Genomic DNA, 18,208 nt, shown 5'->3' with positions numbered 1-18,208 from the left:
GATTTGAGGAGTTTATCGACAGTCTTACTTTGATCAACGAGCAATATGTACATATAAAAACGTCAGCTGTTTGCTGAGGTAACAGGCGGCCGTGACCCGGCAGAGTCTTTACTTGCAGCAGGCTTTTCTTCTAACAGGCTGAGCGGTGAGGATGATGGTGGTGTCCCTGACTCGGTCCTCCTGCTCCATCAGCACTCTGGTGAGAAAGAAGGAGGTCACTCGTAGAGACGACACACACACACACACACACACACACACACACAAAGAAAAATCAATTGTTAAAATAAAAAAAAAAATTAAAAAAAGAGTAGAAAGAAGTGTCTTGACAATATATAGAATATAAGAATATATAGACTATAAAAAACACATTTTAAAATGATTCAGAAAACACACTTCATTAAATTACACAAACAAACACACAGTGACGATCAGAGAAAAATGATCAAAGGGTAACTAACTAACTAATGCTTGCTTGTGTTCTCACCTGGCCAGGTGTGTGAGCGACTCCGTCACGTACTTCCCTGTGTAAGCACTGACCTCAGAAAACATGACTTGGTTCTCCTGCAGACACACAAAACAACACATTGGGTTCAACTCATCAGTCGAAGCTATGGAAGTGAAGACACGTACAAAGGCCAGTTGCTCGGCGTCTCTGAAGGACACGACTCTGTCCTCGTCCTTGTCCATCTTGTTGCCCAGCAGCAGGACAGGGATTCCTTCCTCTGCAGCGTCCTGTCCACACACACACACACACACACACACACAGACGAGTCCAGAGGTAATTTCACATGAACTTTCACCCTGGGATCCACTCTCACTGACCGACCTTGATGTTGTCCAGCCAGGGTTTGACCGCCCGGAAGCTCTCCAGCACCGTCACGTCGTACATCAGGACCACGCCGTCAGCCTTGCGGAAGAACTGTTTGGTGATGCTGCGAAACCTTCAAAAACACCTTCAGTCCAGCAGCTTCTCGTTTGGACCGTCCTTCAAGAAACGTACCTCTCCTGTCCCGCCGTGTCCCAGAGCTGCATCGCCACCTGCATGTTGTCCAGCGTCAGAGTCTTCACGCTGTAGTCGATACCTGTGGACGAAGACTCTGATGAGCGACTGGACAGAGAAATGTCTTTGATTCACTCCTGTTTCCTCCCACAGTCCAAACACATGTGTTAGGTGACTTGTTCAGGGGTGTCCCCCGCCTCTTGCCCTAAGTAGCTGGGATAGGGAATACAAGGAAATAGGCGCCGGAAAATTAAAAAATATTTTGCCATAAGCTCGGACCTTTTACTTAAAATTTGATATTTTAATTTCTAATCCAACTTATTCAAGTTGTTTTGTTTTTTATTTCCCTATTTGTGAGTCTTTTTGTCCTTTGAAATTGATTAAATGAGCCATAAGTACATGTTTTGTCCACAGTTCTGTCCACAGGGTTGTATAAAAAGAAAAGTAAAAATAATATGACATATTTAATAAAAACTAAGTAATGTAAATTATTAAAATGGCTTCATTTATTTTTTTTATATTTCAATACTTTTTTTTGTTTGTTTTTTTCAATTTCCACTTCATATTAACAATGTATTTTGCCCATTTTTCAGGTCAATATTTGTTTAAAGCATAACATTATTTTTATATTATATTTTAATAAAGCAAGTTTAAATTAAAAAAAAGAAAATTATTTACAAATAACAATATTCACTTAATTTTTGTGTTGCAATTAAAATTTCAGCAGCCTGATGGCAGCAGTCATTACAGTCCCCTGCAGTGTTAAGAAGAATGAAACCCTGCCTGTAGGTGACTGAGGATGAGAGGATACAGTCGACTCAAGCATCTTTTAAAGCTGATGTTTCGACATATTTGGGTTTTCAAACAAATGAAAGCAGTTACGACTTCATCAAGAGACATGTGGTCTGTAAATCTGAAACACCAGAGTCAAGTACTTGACAATACTACAAACATATTACAATATACTCTGATACTGTATGAACAAGAATATATTATGTCATTGTCCCGGTATTAATTAATTCATGTATGAGGATTCACACATACATATATGTATCATATCACCAGATTCTTGCCAATACACAACTCTAGAAATATGACCCCTCAGGAAATATCCCCCATCACAACATTATATGGTAAACGTTGGTAGAAAAACGTTGGATCCAAAAAGGAAGGAAAAAAGTACCACGACCGAACAGAGGTGAAGATGAAAGAGATGGAAACATGAAAAAGATTAATGAGAAGTGACATAATCAGTGGAACAATGTGAACCGGCTCTCAGTGTGACTTCACAAGCTCTTTCATGTGACTGTAGGTATTCTAGGACAGACTCTGATAAGACCTTCTGCGGGGGTTAAACTTACCCACGGTGGCGATGGTCGAGGGGTGGACGTGTCCCTCACAGAAGGAGCGCAGGAGCGACGTCTTGCCCACGCTGGAGTTCCCCACCAGAACCACCTTGAAGAGGCGATCGGGGACGAACACAGCTGCCTCTTTCGTCTTCCAGAACAGAAAACAAAAAGGTTAAAAACTCTGATCTAGAACGACTGAACAAGAAAACGTACTGGTTGAGTCTCCTTGCCGACAGGTTGAACTCTCGGGGACAAGGGCGTCGTTTTCGGTCTCACGAAGTGGGATTTCCTGGACGTAGGACCTACTGACGGCACTGGGATGCGACTGGTCGATATATCTGCTGAAGGATCCACGGCGACTGCAACACTTGAATCCAGGTCACTTTGAGCTTCATCCTCCTCTTCGCTCAGTTGGTGGAGTAAAAGTTGAGGACCTCCTTGTAGAAGATGGGGGAGGTGGTCTTCTTCTATGGAGATGACTCGACGCAGAGGCCAACCATCCAGAGGAGAATCCAGACCTTCCTCCTCCACTTGGGACTTCTTGGTCAGCTCTTTCCTCGCCCGCTCCCTCTCGGCTCTCTTCATGCTTCCCGTCCGGACGAAGGTCTTCTTGGCCTTCGGCTTGGTGGTGTGAGTCTTAACAGGGGCCGGGCTGGCGAGGCCGTTGACTGACCCGGCTGTGGTCTTCTTCAGCGAAGCCCGTTGAGGGTTTACGGGAGTGGAGGCGGTGGAACTGGGAGGAGTGGCGTCGTCCTCGCTGCAGGAGGAGGAAGCAACAAACACGATATGAAGGTGCTCAATAGGCAAGGCCTCCAGATACTGGAAGGACCCCTCCTCGAATGGCGGGGGTCTTTGGAAAACAGAGGAGAAACAGAGGATCAAACGAAGAACATGTTCTCGAAGTCAGTCAAAATGTCGGCCGTGGTTATTGACCTGAATCTTTCATTTAAAATCCTCTGTTTTTCCTCGAGTTGATGAAAACACAATACGGGTTCATTCTAGTGAACAAGTGTCAGCGTCCACTTCATGAGCTCTCAAAATGTATTTGAAAAGGATCAAGATTTAAAAATTAATTAATTAAAATGACAATTTAATTAATTGTAAAATAAAATCGACACTTTCTATCAAACATGCACAATTTCTCAATTCCTGGAAATTCCTACACTAAATTCAATTTAAAATATACAGTATATAACCTATTTTTTTTATGCATTTCGTGATTTGCGTTAATTATTTAGACTATTTTAATAAATACATAATGTGACATAAAAATCATGATTTTTACAGACCATCGTCTAATGTTTTTTTATTCTGGGGATTATTATTCTTGCTATTAGAAAGACACGCAAACAGGGGTTGAAATAGAATTTGACTGTAAAGTGAAATAGATTTTACTAAATGCTAAACTTGCTAACAGTGCTAGTTATTCTTAGGTTGAATTAACCAGCATATCATGGTATAAATTGGAATTCAGTGAATATAAAACCCTTAATTTCTTATATCAAACAGAGGAAATTATTATGACAAATGTAATGTATACATTGCGTCTCAAACAAAACTCTGATTTCAATCAGATTTAAATACATTAACAGGGATTTAACCTATAAGGTTCGAACATGTTTTTACAGAGATAAAGACTTTAGGTCATGGAATCATGAATAAAAGAGAATAGTTTGTAAACTACCAGGTGAACTGGCCTGTTATGTTTGACATCTTGGAGAAGACAGAACCTATTTCGAGTTCTCACCTCTGAGTGGGCAGGGTGGGCTCGTCGAACAGCTCGGCTAGACCTCCGCGCTGCTTCTGCTTCTTCCTCAGCGACGTTCTCGGCTTGATTTGACAAAGACCTCTGGTCACACACAGACACGCGTGTCGAATTATTCTGAATCCTGTCGTATAAAAAACTCACCACGCCGCCGTAGATGTCACGTTCATCCTTCAGATGTTTGTTCATCTCTCTGGAACACACACATGGAATCATTCAAAAGAATAAAGAATGTTTCTGGTGAATGTAAAACTGCATCCATGTGACCTGAGGTACCTGAGAAGATCGAGCTGCTTCATGAGACTCTGCTTCTCTCTCTGCAGACCTTCAGTCACCCTGTACATCTCCCTGAAACACAACATGTTTGTGTGTCCAAGCATGTGTCGACATATGTGTGTGTGTTTTTGTGTCTCCACCCACATCTCCTTCTCCTGCTGCAGCCTCGCTGCCTGATCCTGCAGCATCCCGAGCTGCTCCTGGGCCAACACCAGCTCCTGACTGGTACTGTCCAGAGCTCTGGTGAGCTCGTCGTTGGTCATCTTCAGCTTCACGTTCTCCACGTGACTCTCCTGCTTCTCGCTGCTCAGCTCCCGACACTGGACCTCTAACTGGAGGACGAGGCAGAGAACGAATGTGGGAAAGTCGGTGAGTGTGTGAGCATATAAATCTGGAACTTTTACTGAGTTTTCACTTTATTTTAGATGGTGCAGCATTTTGTTCTTTAGATTATAGGAACTGGGTTATTAAAAAACACTTTGAAGACTCAGAACCAAGTTGATCTCTGCCAAATATCATCTACTAAAGAAGCAGTAATTACACGATAATTCAAGAGAATATAGGTTTATTATTTCTTAGTTATTTGTTATTAAATTATTTTTATTTAATAGGATATTTATATAATTTAGATTCTCATCCTCAAAATACACAAAAATAAGTGTAACATGCTAAATCTCACTCACCTGCATCGTTCGGAACGAGCTAGGCTAGCAGGTATAACATTTAATTTCAACGTGTTACAGCACGGTAGATACACCTGCTGGACAAGCATGAAACTGGATTTTTATATTATAAATGACAATATTGTTTTTGGATAAAATTATAGAACATGTTCAAGGGTGTGATTTTGATAACAAAATTCATGGACTTTACTAAAATTAAACTATTCTTAATTATATATTAGGTGATGGTTGTATATCAGACTTCTCAGACGTAAATACATTTTCCATGTTTCATTATTTTAAATTACTATAAAGTGTATATTGATATTTACAATTAAATTTAAACATACATTAATTCATTCACAACTGTTTTCCAATCTTTTATATTGCACAATGTTTTATCTTTTATATTTTTGCATTAGTTCAAATCTTTATACCGTTTATAATTGAGTTCATGTTGCTCTTCTTTTTATTAAACTTGTTTACACAGCATTGTGTGAGTTTATGTACATACATTTTAACCCTTAGTATGTGTTAAACATTTGACCTTTAACTTGACATTGACCTTGGTCTTGAAAAGGTCACTTGAATAGCATTATTTACCACATACGTTTTAACAGGAATGACTCTTAAGTTCATCTGTAGTAGTTTGTTTAAAGAGAAGCCATCATTTACTCTTGGAAATATATATATATATATAAACACATACAAGGAAAGACGGACAAAGCAGCGAGAGGTAGCATATAGAAGGAAAATAACATGGGAGCTAAAGTAGGACCTTGCAGAACACCACATGAGGCATTAGCTGTGGATGACTGATGACGTCTGTTTATTATATGGGTTAACCCATGTTAATAAACAGCAACAGTGATGCAAAATAAATAGTTTGACCACAGATTTCACACTTTTCTGCCATCGACTAACACACTTCATGGTCCTTTAAGTGATGCCGTGAAGATTTCATCTGAGAACCATTACCTCAATATAAAGACTTGATCAGGGAAAAGGATTAATATCGTCAGTTTAAGAGTTGGAACAACCAGAAATCTTGCCACTTATCCTCACCCCTTTCTGCTTCTGGAAAAGTTGTTCCAGCTCTTTCTCTTTGGAGGTCAGTTGGTGCTCCAGGTCCAGACTTTTCATCTGAAGACGTTCAGAATCCTGTGAAAAAAAAACTAGATGAATAAAGACAACCATCCGTTGTGTCGTGAGGCTGAGATGCCGTACCTTTAAGAAAATCCTGTCCTTCTCGTTCTTGATCTGAGCCTCCATCTCTTCGTACAAATATCGAATCTCGCTGTCATGTGTTGCAGCCTTCCTGCAGCAAAAACACACGAAGATTAACTCATAAACCTGCAATTTAATATCCAAGAACACAGAGGGATTGTTGTCTAACTTGAGTTTCCGTGTTGCGTGGCGCGGCGCACACACTTCTTCATACAATGGGCCTCATTTTCAAAGGAATACTGAGTGGTATTTACATTCCGGCTGACAACAGTTAAGCCAAAAATACCCAATTAGCTGAGTGGAGAGCAATAACAAGCTGTAACACCGTAACATGTTGTGCCATGGGAAAATGAGCCCACAGATTCAAACACACAGATGACTGTGGTCACACTGTCTGATTTGTTTTGAATGTCACACAAACTCTCTGATAAATCATGTACCATTAGGGGTGTGTGTGTGTTTTCAAGAATCTGGCTTTCAAGATACAGGTGCCACAATATGATATAAATCCATACTGTAGTAACAAGGATACATTTGTAGTATTGTCCGAGTACTTGACTCTGGCAGATTTTACAGACCACATGACTCATAACGAAGTCGTGACTTTCAGTGGTTTTGAAAACCTAAATGTCTTTGAAAGCTGCTGCAGCCGACTGTATCCTCTCGTCCTCAGTCATTGCCGGATCTCAATCTCAAAAGGTTGAATCACAAGATTAAAATCAATATAGTTGTAAAATTATTAATTTTTATTTTAAGCATACCTTATTTAAATATGAACCATAAAGCAACAATGATGAAAATCAAATATGATCAGAAAAAAAAAAATTGGGGGATGTTGAGTATGAATACAGTATCATAAAAAATGTATCGTGATATATCAATGTATTGGTATTTTTCAGACTACTGCGTAACTACTACGTACCACCCTGTTGTACTATTCACAAACTGAATGATGCAAATTTTCACCCGTCTACAATATGAAGCCTGTAGGAAAAAGGATCCTATTCCCTTTTTTACCTCTGCCAAGGAGGTAATTTTTTCATCGTTATTCAATTGTCTGGTTTTCCCCGTAATAACTTTTGAGGAAAAAAAGCAAGTGACCCTCATGAGATCAAAGACCAAGTAGAAAATAACAATTAAATGTTGTATTTAGTTATATTTTTTATTTTGTTTTGTTATTTTCTCCAAATATGAATAGAGGGCTTATGTTTAGGAATTTAGGATTTTTGTGAGTTTTTATTGCCCTCAGAAAGAGTTAAGTGAATATAAGACTAATACTTTTGGAAAACAAGTGATTTTACATGATATTTAAAAAGATAAGTAGACAAAATACAATAAAATAATAACTTAAGCATATATAATTCTACAATATTTTCAATACTTGTTTTATGCCTCTTTATTTTTGCATGATGGCCCCTCATGTGCCAGAGTTTAAAATGCGTCCCCTAAGGAAATGTAATTGCCAATCAATATGGATCCACAGAAAAATTGAAGGTTTTGTCAGCTGTTTCTCTTCCTCACTCCTACTGTGAGAATAACGAGTTTCCGGGATGCTACTGCCACTTTATGTTTCTCTTTTTTTTTTTAAGTTTGAATTTAAGACTTTATGTTGTGTTTTGTATTGCGATGTAAAATCAGGTCCTTGGCAGAGGTATGCCCTGCGAGAGTGCTTTTCTAGTTTTTCTTTATCCACGAGGGGTCGAGGAAAACCAACCTCTCAAGGGCACTCTCCATCTCCCTCTTCTCCTGATGGGCTTCTTTGATCTGGTGGGTCACTCTGGCCAGAAACTCCTCAAAGTTGGACAGCAGATGCGGCTCGTCTTTCCTGAGCTGAGCCCAGAGGCTGCGCACCTCGCCCGGGCTGCACCGAGACGAAGATGAGCGACACACCGTGACCATCGTAGAAGGAAATTCATCGTCACAACTCACTCCTCAAAGACGTTACTGGCGCCCAGGCTGTCCAGAAGCATGGAAAAGTGGCGCTCCTCCTCGTCCTCCCCGCCCAGGAGCTTGGCCTCCCACTGGCTCTGGTAGAGGGCCTCCCTGGTCCTGAAGCCCGGCATGGGATGTTCATCCGACATGGAGATTCTCCGTCCATGAAGGAACTGACCTGCGAGATGAACGAGACACTTTGACTTACGCTCCATGCTTCTCCGAGCACAGATGGAGTGAGACCTACTGAACCCGGAAGAAAAGGTGTCCAGAGTCAGGAAACCTGTGGAGTCTTTATCCAGAGAATCAAAAACATCCTCCAGCTCTTTGGCAGACAGAGGAAGTACTCTGTCCAGCCTCTGCCAGGAAACACACAACAAAAAAACATCCAAGATCAGAAGAATTAGTTGAAAAGTAAAACTGTTTTGTTCCTTGAATCGCACCAGAAAAAGTGACTAAATATGTCTATTACAACATGTAAAAATGTGTCCAAATGAATTTATATCACAATCATTGTTAAATAAAAATATAAAGTGATAATTGAAGTCTTTACTTATTGTATAGAAATATATTTGGAAAGAATTAGCACCAAAAATTAATCAATATTCTTATAATTTTACTAAATTTAACTATATTGTTGGGAAAAAAGGCTCTTGTATCATAAGTTTATTACTTATACAAAAGTGAAATTTCCTATTATCTTAAATAATGATACATGCACCTTCCAAAGTCATCCAACATGTTCTGGCTATTACAAAGACACCGTTTCTTTAAGTGCCATGATACTAGATGACATCATCAGATAACGGTGCTAGCTGTAGTCATTCTGTTTTGAAATTAAAACAATGCAATACCGTTTATATCTGAACATTAGGACTTAAATTACGTAACTCTCCAATTTAATATTTGTTATTAAAATGTATTACATTAAATTGTATATATTGTAATTATATATGCATAGTTTACATTAAATTGATTTATTTATTTTTAATGACAGTAAAACCTTGATTATTTTAATTTAAAAAAGTATTATTTTAATCATTTGGAAAATGTCTTCATCATACGTTTCTAACTTAACGCAAAATTCTTAAAATATATATGCATAATTGAATAAATAAAAACACACACAGGCTACAGTGTCAGTGAAAGCTGCAGACGCTTGTGATAAAGTTTTTAAACCAGCTTATCACACACAGAGCTCAGGCATTATTACAGCGTCTTCATGGGAGCTCTGGACATCCAGGACACATTTTTATAAACATTTCCATCAATGGTGCTGCTGCGACAGTCAGTGTTGCAGGTGTGAATATGTGCCAAATACACACCGAGAAAAGCTTTAGTGACACACTTTACCCTCACCCTCATGTTGGTGCGGGTGATGTAACCCTTGCCTTCGACGTCACAGGTCTGGAAGAACTCGGCCGTCTTATCCAGCAAGGCAATGCTCCCCCAGTCGGACCCCCTCCACCCTGGAGGCTGACCAACTCCATTCATCTTGCTCTCTTTCCCCTCCATGTCTTACTCGAGGACACTCGGAGCGGAACAAGTCATCAGCGGTGGAAGTTTCTGAAGAGACAAATTAAGAACGATCTGAAACCCAAGAAACATGACGATGATGTCAGAGGTTGTTTTTTTTTTATAGTTCTATGGCCCGAAGAGGTTGTAGCAGGGAGTTCAGTTCTCCTGTTGGGCCATGAAATTTATGATTTTTAGAACAATAAAACAGTGTCAAAGACCAGGCCAGGGAACCAATTTCTGCCTTTGATGAGATTCCATACGGCCTGCTGCCTCCGTCCATCACAGGATGTTTCACAAAATTCAAGTAACACATTTTTTTCTTTTTTATATTGGCACACGATTTTGATTATTTTTTCATTCATCCCTTCCTTCTAAGTAAGTAAGTAAAGGTAAGTAAGTAATTTATATACAGTATGTAAAGCGCCTTTCACAGACCAGGGTCACAAAGCGCTTAAACAACCAAACAATACACAATTAAAAATACATACAAATGTAGAAACTTAAAAAGGTCAAGACAACAGAGAAAAACACAGAAGCCCCAAGAAAATTAAGAACAATCCTGCAAAAATAAAAAGGTCTTAAGATGTTTCTTGAAGGAGTCTGTAGATCATCAAACACAGAAGGAGAGGAAGATCGTTCCAAAGCTTAGGAGTAACAGCCGGGAAGGATTTCCCTCCTCTGGTCCTGAACCGTGTTCAGGAACCATCAGTAGATTCTGATCCACAGACCTCAGAGCCCGAGCTGGGGTGTAAGGCTGGATCAGATCACTGATGACCATGAATAGATATGAAAGTAAGAACCAGAATTTTAAAGTTGATCCTGAAAGAAACTGGCAGCCAGTAAAGAGTTTTAAGGATCGGAGAAATGTGAGTTCTTCTACTAGAGCGGGCTAGAATTCTCACTGCAGAGTTTTGTATTAACTGCAGGCGAGACCTTTTTGTTTTCCTTTTTTGTATGTATATGTACATGCTTTAGTCTCAATATAATTAGTACAAAAAAAGAATGAAAACGAAAGAGTTTTAAAAAATGTCCTTACATGATTCCGTTTTAAGCCATTTAGATCCTGAACCGAGTGATGAATCCTCAAAACCAATGACAGTCATATCTTGTCCATTAAACCAGGATCATTTTTTTACTTTACAAGATGATTATGAGTTTATTCATTGACATTGTTGTTGTTAAACTCATAAAAATGTAAAGGAAAAGTTACTCTGAGAGCGCAGATCTCTGCAGCTGATCATCCCATATTGTGATATATAGTCAATAGTATTTGGCCAAGATAGAATTGATGTCAGAATTCAGAAGCAGACGGAAACAGTGATGCACTTGTTGTGGTGGACAGTTCTTACCTTTGCTAGCTAAGCCTGGACCACGAAGAATGTAAATACAGGATTATGTTGAAACCCAGTCATACTGGACACATGACACAATAATGCCTGCAAGACTGAGCATTCTCACACTTTTCTTTTTATCCCCTCTTTTAATCCTTTAAATTATCGAAACAAGCTTAAACAATTCCTTTATTAGCAAGAATGCAAAACATTATCTGGAATTAGGATTATTATCAAAGCCCATGTAGATGTTATAAGCATAAAAACAGGTAGCAAGAAAACCTTCAACAACACAAGTTTAAAACCTTCATAAATGGCAGCAACTTAAAGACAAACACTAAAATAGATAAAGCTCTTACCTCTCAATTGTTGGTGGAAAAAAGAAAAGGTTGATCCTCTCTGTGTGCCCACAGAGCAGCGAGTGTTTCGGAAGTCTTGGCGCACGGTTGAGAAGTCATTCTGCAATCATGTGATGTCAGGAGGAAGCCGCCCGAGGCTGGAGCCTGCGTCTGTGCTGAGCTGCTGCTGCTGCTGCTGCTGACCCACACTTGCACACAGTCCAGGAGACGGATTACGCGCCTGCAGGCTCTTCAATGTTGCAACAAACCCCCCAAGGAATTGCTGATGGAATCAGACTTTATTTCAAATTCATTACAGTTTAAAAACTTTAAGAAATGATGGGTCAATCAAAGGAACTTTTTTGCTCAAATAAACTAATAATTCATTGCTGACGTTCAAAAGAAAAGGGAAGTACATTTGCTTCTACTTGAACTTTATCTGACAGGATCTTTGTTGAGCTTCTTGTCAAATTACTGAAACACACTTTTACCCACAAGCTTGACCTCAATGGTAAATTCTAGAGGCCACTAGAGGGCGCTCTAAAATGACATTATTTTCCAAACCGAGAGCGCCATCTACTGTGAACACTACTTCATAGTAATCGTAGTTCCAAGAAGACAGTGTGGAAGTTACACAAGTAAACGGATGACCCGCTTTTTAGTTAGACTGTCAGTTGTTCATTTTTTTTTCTCATTTACATATTTACTCTGTGTATATATGTATTAATACATTACATCTTGATTTTTTTTAACATAACACATCTTTCAAGTATACACTTTTCTCATTTCATCCTTTTCCTTTGCCTTTGCTGAGAAAAAAAAAAGTCATCAACTGTCAATCAAATCACAATATCAAAGTGACATCTTCCGGTCACTAGTTTTGTCCATGGTTTTTCCACAAAAAAAACAACTTTTTTCCATCCGATGAAAACCAGCTGACAGCCACAGTTCGACTTTGCAGATGATTCAGTCTAACTTTTCTGGATCTTCTGCAGTAGATACTCCATCTGTAGGTTTAGGTTAGGTTGTCCTTTCTTTGTCTTCTTACACAGCAGCTGATATGACTCCATCTTCTTCTGCTTGTATTTTTGAATGGCTTCTTCTCTCTGCTTCTTGTCGAGGAAAAACTTCTGCAATGATTTCAAAAAGCAAACACCGCATTGAGCATAATGTTGAGTGAATTTCTTAATAGTTTAACAACATTTTAACGTACTTTTTAGCAACATAAACTACATAAAATTGGTTTCATAAAACCAGAAATAAGACACATGGCTTATGAGGTGCAGGATTTTAAGTGGGCATTATAGTCAGAAAATACGCCAAATAAAGTTATTTAGCCGATATAAAATGTGGTACCTACCAGAATAAAATAGTTTAGTCTGATAACCACAGGGAGGGTTTTACTGTAATGGGATTGGGAAGTGTTTGAATGTAGACAGAACCCTCAAGTGGTTAATAGGGTTGTGTATTGGCAATAATCTGGCGATACGATACGCATCACGATACATGTGTGAAAATATATTGTGATATATTACGATACTGTAGTAATAACAATATATTGTTTCTTTTGAAGTTAAAACCATTTTTCTGGCTTTTACGGTAAAGAAATTAGTAAATCCTTTTCTAAACAAATAGGAAAGTGCTCGTAAGAAAGGACCAGGAGCAACATTCAACATCCAGTATCTGTCAGTGTTTAACTTTAATCTCGGTTTTAAAGCCAAAATAAGTCCAAACATCAGCTTTAAAAGCGGAATAAATATATATTTAACCTTTAAAATAACATTTTACTTTAATTCAAAGTTATTTTATTCATTTTTTTTTTGTAAAAAAAATAAAAATTGATCTGATTTGACACGATTTAAAAGTAAGTTAGTAAAGCATTTAACGGTGTTATTACTAAACTAAACTTGTTAAGTTTATTGTTGTGTTGATCGCCCTTAAATTAGCGGAGGGTCCGGTGACATCACACACATGGAACTTAGCACTAAGAGTCTTTATTCAAACCAGTATTAAACTCTATATATTGTTAGAGACAGATTCCAATGAAAATGTCAACATAAACACTAACAAGAATGTTTGTTATTTATGAAATTCATGCAACGACTGAGTTTCTCTCGTCTCTACAGAACAGCAAAGTTAACTTTGTTTTGTTTCGTCTTTCTGGTTACTTTGATCTGCTCATATTCTTTGTCGTGATGTTTAACAAAGTTAGTGCTGTTCACATCTTCACGGCAGCAGAGACGCTGCTATACCGGCGAGTGACGTCGGCGCAAAATATATATATTTTTAAATATTGAATATCAATACAGTATCGTGAATAAAAATATTGTGATATATCGTTATATCAATATTTTCAGTATTTTGAATTAGCATAAATACTGCGCAGCTTTGCATGTTTTTTCATTTGAGTCGTGATCTTGTCATAAAAAGCTAGTTTAACATTTTAAAATTTGGGATTTTTATATACTATCATACGGGTGATAAATTAGAGTTTATAATAAAGGCTCTAGACAGCAGTACATATGCTCAAGGGCCTCAAAGGGCCCAAGGCCAGACTTGTGTTTAGTAAATTTTACAAAATACATTTATCTCAGCTTTTGAAAAAAAAAAAAAATAATGTTGTCATTATGTTTTATAAATCTAAAGCGTATCATGTTTTCATCTAATTCTCAGGTTCAATGACGATGAAGAAAAAAAAAACTTTTTACCTCTTTTTTCCGTTGTTGTTCCTCCTTTGCCTTTTCAAACTCTTCTTTTGTCTTCTGCAACGACGTTTTTTTCAGCAGCTTCTTCTTCATGCGGTTACTTATTGGCCAACTGGGAGGGCAGTAAGAGAAGAGACTTTAAAGAAGAGTAAAACATAACAAACAGTTGGACTATCTGGTATCATCGCAACAAGAATTCAAAAAATTGATTCCAGAATTTTGTTGAATAAACTAGATATTCCATTAAAACAACCACCTTATGAAATGAACTCACTTGACTAATGTAATAAAATGCATTCATTATCTCAAACATCAGCAGATAGCTGCCAATCACAGTCACAAGATTCCGGTGTTAACCTCAGCTATAATAGAGAACACTTAATAACTTATGAACTTGAATAATCCTCACAATGAAACAAGAGTTTAGGACAAAAAAATAGAATAGAAAAATATCCTTCTGTTGACGAATGATTCTGGGAAGCATTTAAAGTTTTAATGTTTAAACAAGATAACAGGAAACATATAGAATTTCTGAGAGGCTTAAATTATTATTTTTAATAACTGCCGCGAATCAAAATAATTGAATCTACTTTTATTATGTTTCTTGTTAAATGGAAAAGTAAGAAAACTACATATTGATATGCAAGGAAATGTGTATTAACTCACGTTTCTTTCGGCCCTGCAGCAGACAGCACTTCAGTCTCTGGAACAGCAGCTTCACATCCAGCCTCCTTTTCTTCTGAGACTTCTTGCTGGTCTGTCTTCATGCCATGTTTGCTTTGATCCACTCTGTTGGTCGACTCTTCCGTCTCCAGCTTCTGTGCCTCTGCTACACACAGGTGTTTGAGGTGCTCAGCACATTTCAGGCATGATCAGGAAAATTGAATAGATGCCGGAGCGCTGCATTTTTGTTTGGTTATCACTACACAACAACACTGATGACGTAGATCACACGCCTTGGTTTATCAACAATATCGACATTTTCAAGTTGATCCAATCTAGATGCAACAAATCTCTAACAACATTTTCCAAGTTTTCACTCGACAAAACTTCCTTGCAAAATATCCAAGGCAAGTAAAGTCCCCATAATAACTTAATATAATTTATAGAAGTTAAACATTGATCTCCGAGTCCGCCAAATATGTTTTATATTTATCGATTCACACATCGTTTTTTTGGACCAGTCATGTTAACTGAAATTTTACTTCTGCTAATTTCACGATTATAATAAATAAAAATCAGTTTTTACTAGGCATATTTTGAGAGAAACATTTTCTAATTTACCATTATTTGGTTTATTAAATTCAATTAAAACCATTATTACATTATCTTTCCAATGACACCTACCTTTTTTTTTTTTTAAATGGGACAAATATTAAGAAGTTATATATATATATATATAGTGACATTTTAAAAGTTGGATTTAACAGAAAGGTCACAGCTTAAATAATGAAGCCTAACTACTTTTCAACGGTTTTAATAATCCATAACTTTCTTAATATTTATCACAGGAAAATTCATGTAATATCACGGGGACCTGCTTTAAAAGTCCTGTCTGGTTATACTGGTTTCATACAAATCAATTCATCTTTAAAACTCTACACAAATACCTACACAGTAGGTAACTTGTAAATACTGGCAGCGACTCTACTCTGAATCTCTCCCAGATGATGTTCCTTCCAAGTTTACACAAATGATTAAGAAATCAATTAACATGTTACATCAACAATAAGGCCTGGTTCAGATATGCAGCATGATAATATTGTAAATGTTTTCCTGTAAAAACAACTTACCTTCTTTTTTACTGTCCTCCAACACTTTTCTCTTTGTTGCCGATTCTTTCTTCTCAGTCACTCCAGCAGCCGGACTTATATTCTTCTGACTCCTGTCATTTCATGTAGGAGCCATTAAAAAAAAAAAACTTTAGTGAGAAAACTGTTGTTTCTGTCGCTCCTCACGTGTAAATACAACACACATCATGTGTAAAGTGCACCGATCAGACAAAAGTAATCTAGTGCAGAGTATGACAACTTTAAATGTAATAAGTGTCATCTTTGAGATTTAATTTCAATCGAATAAACAGCAAACGCACATTTCATATCTTAGCTTCAAACAAATATTTGTTACCGTTTGCTTGTATTTACCGATGCATTTATAATCGCAAACTTATAGCCGAGAGGGAACATTTAATAAACTTAAATTAAATAATTCTGTCAATAAAAGTTCAAAAGCGTTGAGTGAAAGAACAGTAGAAAACTATAGTATTAGAGTAATATACTGTATAATCCTTTCGTTCACGTGTGAATCTATTTAAAGTTTGAATGTTGATACAAGACAACAGGTAACGTATAGAATGTCTGAAAGCCTTAAATTATTATTTTTAACAATTGCCTCAAATCAAAATACTTTATTCTACTTTTAATAAAATTATACCGTCAACAAAGCATACAATGGAATATAAATATTTGTATATTTTTTCTCCAAATTAACTCACGTTTCTTTCGTCTCTGGTTCAGCAGCTCCACAGTCAGCATCCTCTTCTTCTGAGAAATATTGCTGCTGTGTCTTCATGCGCTGTGTGCTTCGGTTTACTCTGTTGGTCCACTCTTCAGTCTTCAGCTTCTGTGCCTCTGCTACATACAGGTGTTTGAGGTGCTCCGGGTACTCGTCCTGGTATTTCATGGGCTTCGTTTCTATCGTCTGCCTCCTGCTTTCCTTCCGCTTCAGCTTATTGTATTCATGTCTCACCTTCTCCTTTCTCTTGAAGGCAAAGCCTTGACCTAAAAACAGACAGAAGGTAAGACTGGTGTATTTGCCGCTTCCTGTATAACGGCAATAGTCGATCAAGTTCACAATGTTTTCACTCGACAAAACTCCCTAAACATCTAAGGCAAAAAAATATTAATTGGGAATCCCTGGTATAATATACGTTATTCATTTATCTGTGAGTCTGATAAATATCCTTTAAATTGATTGATTCGCACATTGGTTTTTTTGGGACTCGTCGTCTAATTTCAAGAATATAATCAGTAAACATATAAATTGTATACTCAAAGTACTTGTGGCATGTTTGTTCAATCTGGGTCAATAATAAGTCTTTACTAGGCATATTTTGAGAGCCAAATATTCTAATTGAACGTTAATGTATTCATTAAAAATGATTAACATAAATGTTACATAATGAAACTTATTTTCCATTTTCTTTGTTTAGCAAGCTTTTCATTTTGTTGTTTAAGCGCTTTGTGACCCTGGTCTGCGAAAGGCGATGTACGAATAAATCTCACTTACTTTTCAATGAAACCAAACCTTTTTTAAATAAATATCAAGCAAGTTGAGACAGTTTGAAAGTTCACACCTTAATTGTATTTTTAAATAAACTGAAACTAAACTGAACCATTGAAGCCTATTAACTTAATATTAAGAAGGATGACCAGAAATTAGTTTATTTTCACTTATTTTAATAGTCCATTACTTTGTCAATATGTATCGCAGGACGATAGGAAGGAAACTTATATATCCATGGAGTCTGTCTGATAATACTAGTTTCACAAAAGTCAATTTTACTTTCTAAATGTTCTGCCTTAACAGTAGCCCACTTGTAAATACGGATTCTACTTTGAATCTCTCTTAGACGACCTTTCTTCCAAGATGAAGAGTTCCAACCACAACAATGGCCAGGTTCAGATATTGTTAACGTTACGTTGTGTTGTAAAAAACAAAACAAAAATAAACGACGTACCTTCCTTGACACTGCCCTCGAACACTTTGTTATCCGGGACCCATTTTCTCTTCCTCGGCCCTCCATCAGCCGGCCTTATATTCCTCCTGTCATTCCGCATAGAAGCCATTTATACTAACTTATTGTGATAAAACTCTTGTTTATTGTGGCTCCTCACGTGTAACAGCAACACACGCAGACGAGCGCGGACATATGACGTATGATGTGCGACGATTAGACAAAAGCAATCGATTGCAGAAAAAAAAAAATGAAACTTTAAATGTAATAAATGTCAGCTTTGAGGTAAACTTTCATGCAAATGAACAGCATTAACGTTTTATATTTATTATTATGACCACTAATTGTCATTTAACCTTTTTAAAGGGG

The 18,208-nt window shown here is 37.4% G+C and overlaps 2 protein-coding genes across 3 annotated transcripts; both read right to left on the bottom strand.

Annotated features, from left to right (window-relative positions):
• Positions 1–29: 29 nt before the first annotated feature.
• On the bottom strand, positions 30–9,841 carry cracr2ab (calcium release activated channel regulator 2Ab). Of its 2 annotated transcripts, none has more exons than XM_087787277.1 (17): positions 9,571–9,841; positions 8,459–8,570; positions 8,209–8,389; positions 7,994–8,140; positions 6,280–6,370; positions 6,118–6,213; positions 4,535–4,722; positions 4,391–4,462; positions 4,259–4,307; positions 4,097–4,179; positions 2,563–3,199; positions 2,362–2,497; positions 1,001–1,082; positions 827–941; positions 631–732; positions 485–561; positions 30–196 (listed from the first exon to the last, which is right to left on the bottom strand). In XM_087787277.1, exons 1-17 carry the CDS (start codon positions 9,724–9,726, stop codon positions 109–111), a joined length of 2,412 nt encoding a protein of 803 aa, XP_087643403.1. In that variant the 5' UTR covers positions 9,727–9,841; the 3' UTR covers positions 30–108. The 2 variants fall into 2 exon arrangements, with proteins under 2 accessions (XP_087643403.1, XP_087643404.1); XM_087787278.1 differs by having other exon boundaries at positions 2,563–3,106.
• Positions 9,842–11,713: 1,872 nt separating this feature from the next.
• Positions 11,714–18,195, bottom strand: ccdc59 (coiled-coil domain containing 59). The gene is made up of 6 exons (XM_087787279.1): positions 17,843–18,195; positions 16,598–16,883; positions 15,897–15,988; positions 14,770–14,932; positions 14,107–14,215; positions 11,714–12,528 (listed from the first exon to the last, which is right to left on the bottom strand). Exons 1-6 carry the CDS (start codon positions 17,949–17,951, stop codon positions 12,370–12,372), a joined length of 918 nt encoding a protein of 305 aa, XP_087643405.1. The 5' UTR covers positions 17,952–18,195; the 3' UTR covers positions 11,714–12,369.
• Positions 18,196–18,208: the final 13 nt, after the last annotated feature.

Source organism: Callionymus lyra, chromosome 3, assembly GCF_982586985.1.
Source record: "Callionymus lyra chromosome 3, fCalLyr1.hap1.1, whole genome shotgun sequence".
In the NCBI taxonomy this organism is placed as follows: Eukaryota; Metazoa; Chordata; class Actinopteri; order Syngnathiformes; family Callionymidae; genus Callionymus; species Callionymus lyra.
Note: the sequence above shows the minus strand (reverse complement) of the source record. Positions and strands in the feature narration are given on the sequence as shown.

Coding starts and splice junctions, on each gene's coding strand:
- ccdc59 (XM_087787279.1), bottom strand. CDS start 17,951: ATGGCTTCTATGCGGAATGACAGGAGGAATATAAGGCCGGCTGATGGA. Junction 16,884..17,842: donor CGAGGGCAGTGTCAAGGAAG/GTACGTCGTTTA, acceptor GTCTGTTTTTAG/GTCAAGGCTTTGCCTTCAAG. Junction 12,529..14,106: donor AACAACAACGGAAAAAAGAG/GTAAAAAGTTTT, acceptor AAATCATTGCAG/AAGTTTTTCCTCGACAAGAA.
- cracr2ab (XM_087787277.1), bottom strand. CDS start 9,726: ATGGAGGGGAAAGAGAGCAAGATGAATGGAGTTGGTCAGCCTCCAGGG. Junction 8,141..8,208: donor GCCAGTAACGTCTTTGAGGA/GTGAGTTGTGAC, acceptor GTCTCGGTGCAG/CCCGGGCGAGGTGCGCAGCC. Junction 4,180..4,258: donor GTGACATCTACGGCGGCGTG/GTGAGTTTTTTA, acceptor TGTCAAATCAAG/CCGAGAACGTCGCTGAGGAA.